The sequence below is a fragment of the Galeopterus variegatus genome, unplaced genomic scaffold (assembly GCF_000696425.1).
Source record: "Galeopterus variegatus unplaced genomic scaffold, G_variegatus-3.0.2 Scaffold15266, whole genome shotgun sequence".
Lineage (NCBI taxonomy): Eukaryota > Metazoa > Chordata > Mammalia > Dermoptera > Cynocephalidae > Galeopterus > Galeopterus variegatus.
In genome coordinates, this window is record NW_007741377.1 from 5,203 (window position 1) to 12,832 (window position 7,630).

At 36.8% G+C, this 7,630-nt stretch overlaps 1 protein-coding gene across 1 annotated transcript in view; it reads left to right on the forward strand.

Annotated features, from left to right (window-relative positions):
* LOC103582211 (E3 ubiquitin-protein ligase TRIM37-like) overlaps positions 1 to 7,630 on the forward strand; it is a gene marked incomplete at both ends in the record, with an annotated part of 19,328 nt that overhangs the window by 1,836 nt on the left and 9,862 nt on the right. The window contains one exon of the mRNA XM_008563868.1: positions 1,625 to 1,692. Within this exon, the coding sequence (XP_008562090.1) occupies positions 1,625 to 1,692 (68 nt within the window). The remainder of the gene's footprint in view (positions 1 to 1,624; positions 1,693 to 7,630) is intronic.

The following is a 7,630-nucleotide window of genomic DNA, read 5'->3' on the forward strand; positions in this document are numbered from 1 at the left end:
GAGAGTCCCTTAAGTTCATTAAGTCATATAGAGTTGGTATATACTAGAAGTTATAAAATCGAGGGCTTCTTTACTATTGATCTAATCCTAAGTAGTAGCCAAAGACACATTTGCATGCGGCCTTGCTTTTCTTGAGTGAATTTGCTTCATTGCTTCATTTATTTAATTTGATCAACTAAAAATCAAAATGACACTATAATTCTCTTAAGTTTACTAATTGTATAACTCTGTGAATGAAATAATTTTCCTTTCCAATGACTTAACTTGCCCTGCATTCGTGGTTTTCAAGTTATTTTTATTATGAAAAGTTATTGTAGGGCTGTCAGGTTAACTAAATTGGTTAGAGCATGGTATTAGAACACCAAGGTCAAGGGTTTGGATCCCACTACCAGCCAGCCACCAAAAAAAAAAAAAAAAAATTATTGTATTTTGTGATTTCTGAGATAGCTTTTATTAATTAAATAGGATAATTTCAGGATTAGGCTATCTTTCGAATAGTCTCACTATAAGCTTACTTAGTATTATGAGGAACTTCAGACTTTTATTCATACCATAATTTGTATCACTAACCTTTTTTTTTTTTTTTTTTTTGATGGCTGGCTGGTATGGGGATCCAAACCCTTGACCTTGGTGTTATAACACTGTGCTCTAACCCACCGAGGTAACTGGCCAGCTCTTCTACCACTAATTTTTAAGCAGAATTGTGTATAGTAGAGTTGCCCATAGGCTAATGTCTTAGGATGGTGGCATGTTGGTGATGGTAGAAATTACCTCTGATAATATTAGATCCCTCTCCCTCCACCAGAAAAAGAAAAGAAGGTATTAGATCCCAGCTCATAATATAATTTGATTCCCATATATCTTTTTGCAATCAAGAGCTTCTGGTTTTGGTTTCAAAAATAAAAGATCTATTAAATATCTCTCTTTATCAAATAACACTATTTCGAATTGATATAGCTTCTGCTAACCTCATGGGATGTGGTTCCAGCTTTTCAGACTTTGTGGTTTACAAAGAAAATGGTCTGATTTGGCAAGCATTCCTATTTCCTCTTTTGGTTTTAAAAACATTTAAAGTGGCTTTTCTTTCTTCCTTTTCTGTAATAATACATTCAGTGATAAAAATTCCTTTATCCCTTTCTGCCTGCATCTTCTTGGGACTATTTAACTCTCTAGGCATTCTTTTTTACAGTTCTTTCTATATTGAAAGGACAGACCTTTTGCTGACATTCAGTATAATTATCTGGCCCACTTACTAAATCTTTCGTTTAAGCTATAGTTAAATTTGGGAGGGGGATTATTTTAGAATAATTCACTGAATGAAATCCATGTTATTGCTTCTTCCAAAAGGAATATAAAGGTTTGGGAAAGTAAATTTTTTACTTAAAGCTATTGCCACTATACATTCTTAGATGAATTTAATAGGCTATACATTTCTTAGATGAATTTAATAGACCTAACTTGCATTTTTTCTTAAAGCTCTAGAAAAATCTTTAGGCTAGCTGTAGTGAAGACTCTTTGCTTGCTTGAAATAGATTCTTTGTTATTGAATATGTTCAGTAGAAGTTAATTTCATTCTTAAACCAATAAAGAGCCTGAATGTTGATGTTTTGCTGTTTTTAAACAGGTCAGAAGACATCTCTTACCCAAGAAACAGAGCTGTTGGAATCCTTACTTCAGGAGGTGGAGCACCAGGTAATGAAATAATAGATGTAATGAAATTGTTTTTATCCTTTTTTGTCCATATGCTTTAAAAGTTTTTTTTTTTTTTTTAACAGAGATTATATATATGAGATCAAAAGATCTGTGGATCTGTGTGCTGCTATCATGGGCTTTTTGTTTGTTTTGTTGTGTTCTACAGGGATCAGTCCCTGGACCTTGGTGTTATCAGTACCACTATTTTTTTTTTTTTCCTCACCGGTAAGGGGTTGCAACTCTTGGCACGGAGTTGTCTGCACCACGCTCAGCCAGTGAGCGTACTGGCCATCCCTATTTAGGATCCGAACCCGCGGCCTCGGCGCTGCCAGCGCCGCACTCTCCCAAGTGAGCCATGGGGCTGGCCCTTATCAGTACCACTTCTAACCAACTGAGCTAACTGGCCAGCCCCTATCTTGGGGATTTTTATGAAATAGGAATCAGCTGATTCTTCTCAAGTTTTATTCTCATCATCATATTTGAGAACTAAATTAATAAGATTTATTCTCCATTCTAAAAATAGAATTATTTTTATTCATAGAAATCTAAATCTATAAATGGTTGAAATCTTTCCCAGATTGGGACTTAAGTGGTGGCTTTTGAGGTAGGATGTTATTGCCAGTTACTTACATATGGTGATTCTTATGCTAAAATTTAGCATTTTTTTTTTTTTAAATTGAGGAACAAAATGGCAAAAATCCTGTCTTCATAGAGTTTTTATTTTAGATTGGGGTGGGTGAGTATGAAGCATATAGTAAGTAAGTAGATAAATAAAATATATAGTGTCATATAAATATTTGATATATTCACTTGTCTTTTATTTGTTTTTTTGGGATTTTTGAATTTCTTTTTATGCCACATACACACACAGCCATCTCTTGAGATTGTATCTTAATCATCCTGGGGATTTCCTGTACTTCTTTCTTGGCTTCAATCCTATTTTTTTGATTCCCATGGCTTCCACTCTCTTAGTTTACTCCTTTGTTTTGGTATTGCACTTCCTTAAGTATCTTTCCAGGAAGGGTAATCAGAATAAACTTTTCTTGACTGCATGTCTAAAATATTTGTTTTTCTTTTTTGAAAATATTTTTATTTTATATTTATGCTTGATTGACAGTTCGGCTAGTAGGATTTGATACTTATTTATTAAATACTCTCATTTTCTCTTGAGTGCTCTCATTCTTAATTGTGCCTGTCGTTCCTGTAGTTCAGAGACTTAATTTTTTTTTTTGGTGGCTGGCCAGTACTGAAATCCGAACCCTTGACGTTAGAATTCTAACGTCGCACTCTAACCAATTGAGCTAACTGGCCAGCCCCTACAAACTCTTAATTTTATCCCCTCCAGGGAATAAACTAACAGGCTTCTCTGTCGAATTGATGGGTAAATTTAAAATTTTAGACTGGCTGTGGTGTAGTAGGGGTGCGGATCTGGGGGTTTATGTCTTGTTTTTACTTAACAGCTCATTGAGGTATAATTGGCATAAAATAAACTGTATATATTTAAAGTATACAATTTGGTAAGGGTTGACAAATGTATATACCTGTGAAATTATCACTTTAGTCAAGATAGTGAACGTATATCTATTATCCCCAAAGTTTCCTTGTGCCTCTTTGTACTGTCATCTTCCACCTCTCCCTCTCCAAGCAACCAGTGATCTGCTTTCTGTCATTATAGATAAATTTACATTTTCTGGAGTTTTATAAAATTGAATTATATATTATGTATTCATTTTATGTCTGACTTTCAGCAAAATTATTTTGAGATTTATTCATATTACTTTGTACATCTGTAATTCTTTCTCTTTAAAAATAATTCTTTTCTCTGTGTAATAGTCCATTGTATGTATATAGTACCATTTGTTTATCCATTCAGCTGTTTATGGTCATTTGGGCTGACCATAAACCCCAAAATCCAGTTTTTGGTTGTTACAGATAAAGCTGCTGTAGACATTCATGTACATATATTTCTTTTTCTCTTGGAACCACCTCAGATGGAATGGCTGGGTCAGAGGGTAGATGTATGATTACATCTTTTTACGTAACTGCCAACAGTTTTCTGAAGTCATTGTACCGTTTTTTATTCCTGTCAATAGTACACGGGAATACCAGTTCCTCCACATCCTCTCCAACAAATGGTATAGGTAGTCTTTTTAATTTTAGCCATTCTCATAGGTGTAGCTAGTCATGGCTGTAATTTTTGTTTGCCTAATAACAACTGATGTTGTGCATCCATTCTTGAACTTATTTGCCAATCACATATCTTTGTTGAGGTGTCTGTTCAGATCTTTGCTTATCATTTTACTGACATGTTTTCTTTCTTTTTTTCTTTTCTTTTCTTTTCTCTCTCTCTCTCTCTCCCCCCTCTCCCTCTCTCCCTCTCTCCCTCTCTTCCCCTGCCTCTTTTTTTTTGTTTGTTTGTGTTTCCGGCCAGCATGGAGATCCAAATCCTTGATTGTGGTGTTACCAACATCGTGCTCTAACCAAATGAACTAATCATCCAGCCCTCATTTGTTTTCTTGTTGAGTTTTCAGGGTTCTTTATATAAGAACTAGATATAAGTCATTTATCAGATATATGCTTTTTTCAAGTCTCAGGTTTGTCTTTATTTTCTTAAATGTCTTTTTAGGAGCAGATTTTTTGTGTGTGTATGTCAGCTGGCTGGTGTGGGGAACCAAACCCTTAACCTTGGTATTACAAGGCTGCACACTAACCAATTGGCTAACTGGCCAGTCCAGGAGCAGAAATTTTGAATTTTGATGAATTCTTGTTTTTTAATTTGATCTTTTGGGATCTTATTTAAGAAATCTTTAACCCAAAGCTACAAAGATTTTCTCCTAGGTTTTTTTTCCTTTTCATAAATTTTGTTGTTTTGGAACTTACATTTAGGTCTGTGATCTATTTTGAGTATTTTTATATGTGAGGTATGGATCCAAAGTGTTTTTCTGTTTTTTGTTATGTGGCTATCTAGTTATTCCAGCATCACTTACCAAAAAGAGTGTTCTTTCTTCACTGAGTTCTTGTTGCATCTTTTTCGAAAATCAGTTGTCCACATGTATGTGGACTCTTTTGTTTCTGTTGATTTATTGGTTGTTATGCCAGTACAACACTGTTTTGATTACTATAGCTTTACAGAAAAGATAGGGTTACCTCTCCAACTTTGTTCTGTTTTTTCAAGTGTAGTTTCAGCTATTCCAGGTCCTTTGCATTTCCATATGAATTTTAGAATCAGCTTGTCAATTTCTACCAAAAAAACTCTTTTGGGATTTTGATTGGAATTACATTTAGACCTATTGATAGATTTGGGGGAGAAGTGACATCTGAATAACACTGAGTCTTTACTTCTCAAAGAATGTATATCTTCCCATTTGGTTATGTCTTCTATAATTTCTTTCAGCAGACTTTGTAGTTTTCAGGGTACGGTTCTTTTATATAGTTTGTCAGATTTATTTGGTATTTCAGATTTTTTTGATGCTATAGTAACTGGTATTTAAATTTTTTTTTAGTTTCTGATTGCTAATGGCTCTACAACTGGTTTTTGTGTGTTGTTCTTGTATCCTGTAATACTGCCAAACTCGTCTATTCCAGTAGCTGTTTTTTGGATTGCCTGTAGGTAGTCATGTCATTTCTGAATAAAGACAGTTTTCTTTCCAACTTAGTTGACTTATTTCTTTTTCTTGTTGGTTTGCACTAGACAGAACCTTCAGTACAATGTTGATTTAAGGATGACATTAGCTATGGGTTTATTGTAGATGTCCTTTATCAGGTTTAGGAATTCCCTTCTATTCTTGTTTGATGAGAGTCTTCAAAAAGTTCATGGAAGCATTTGTATTACCTTTTAATTCCATTTTTNGGAATACCAGTTCCTCCACATCCTCTCCAACAAATGGTATAGGTAGTCTTTTTTTTTTTTTTCCGTGACCGGCAACGGATAGCAACCCTCAGTGTCGCGCCCTTATCAGACCGAGACCAGCAACGGGATCGCAACCCTCGGCGTTGCGCCCGCACCTCGCTCAGCCAGTGAGCGGGAACCGGTCTGTACGTGGGATACGAACCCTCGGCGGGAGCGCTGTCCCGCTCCCAAGCGGTGCACTATAGCAGTGCGCCACCGGGCCGGCCCTAGTAGTCTTTTTAATTTTAGCCATTCTCATAGGTGTAGCTAGTTGTGTCTGTAATTTTTGTTTGCCTAATGACAACTGATGTTGTGCATCCATTCTTGAACTTATTTGCCAACCATATGTCTTTGTTGAGGTGTTTGTTCAGATCGTTGTACATCATTTTTTTTTTTTTTCCTTTTTGTCTTTTTTCGTGTCCGGCAACGGATCGCAACCCTCAGTGTCGCGCCCGTACCGGACCGGGACCGGCAACGGGATCGCAACCCTCGGTGTTGCCCCCACACCTCCCTCAGCCAGTGAGCAGGAACCAGTCTGTATGTGGGATCTGAACCCTCGGCGGAGGGCCACCGCACTCCCAAGCGGCACACGGTAGCAGTGCGCCACCGGGCCGGCCCTAGTTGTACATCATTTTATTGACTTCCTTCCTTCATTCTTCCTCCCTCCCTCCCTCCCTTCGTGCGGCCGGCCAGCATGGAGATCCAAACCCTTGATTGTGGTGTTACCAACATCGTGCTCTAACCAACTGAGCTAACCATCCAGCCCTCGTTTGTTTTCTTGTTGAGTTTTCAGAGTTCTTTATATAAGAACTAGATATAAGTCACTTATCGGATATATGTTTTTTTCAAGTCTCAGGTTTGTCTTTATTTTCTTAAGTGTCTTTTTAGGAGCAGATTTTTTGTGTGTGTATGTCAGCTGGCTGGTATGGGGAACCAAACCCTTAACCTTGGTATTACAAGACTGCACACTAACCAACTGGCTAACTGGCCCGTCCAGGAGCAGAAATTTTGAATTTTGATGAATTCTTGTTTTTTAATTTGTTCTTTTGGGATCTTATTTAAGAAATCTTTAACCCAAAGCTACAAAGATTTTCTCCTAGGTTTTTTTTCCTTTTCATAAATTTTGTTGTTTTGGAACTTATATTTAGGTCTGTGATCTGTTTTGAGTATTTTTATATGGGAGGTATGGATCCAAAGTGTTTTTTCTGTTTTTTGTTATGTGGCTATCTAGTTATTCCAGCATCACTTATCAAAAAGAGTGTTCTTGGGACCGGCCCGGTGGCGCACTGCTATAGTGCGCCGCTTGGGAGCGTGGTGGCGCTCCCGCCGAAGGTTCGGATCCCACATACAGACCGGTTCCCGCTCACTGGCTGAGCGAGGCGTGGGAGCAACACTGAGGGTTGCGATCCATTGCCGGACACGGAAAAAGACAAAAAGGAAAAAAAAAAAAAGAGTGTTCTTTCTTCACTGAGTTGTTGTTGCATCTTTTTCGAAAATCCGTTGTCCACATGTATGTGGACTCTTTTGTTTCTGTTGGTTTATTGGTTGTTATGCAAGTACAACACTGTTTTGATTACTATAGCTTTACAGAAAAGATAGTGTTACCCCTCCAACTTTGTTCTGTTTTTCAAGTGTAGTTTCAGCTATTCCAGGTCCTTTGCATTTCCATATGAATTTTAGAATCAGCTTGTCAATTTCTACCAAAAATCTCTTTTGGGATTTTGATTGGAATTACATTTAGACCTATTGATAGATTTGGGGGAGAAGTGATATCTGAATAACACTGAGTCTTCACTTCTCAAAGAATGTATATCTTCCCATTTGGTTATGTCTTCTATAATTTCTTTCAGCAGACTTTGTAGTTTTCAGGGTACAGTTCTTTTATATACTTTGTCAGATTTAGTTGGTATTTCAGATTTTTTGGATGCTATAGTAAGTGGTATTTAAATTTTAGTTTAGTTTCTGATTGCTAATGGCTCTACAACTGTTTTTTTGTGTGTTGTTCTTGTATCCTGTAATACTGCTAAACTCGTCTATTCCAGTAGCTGT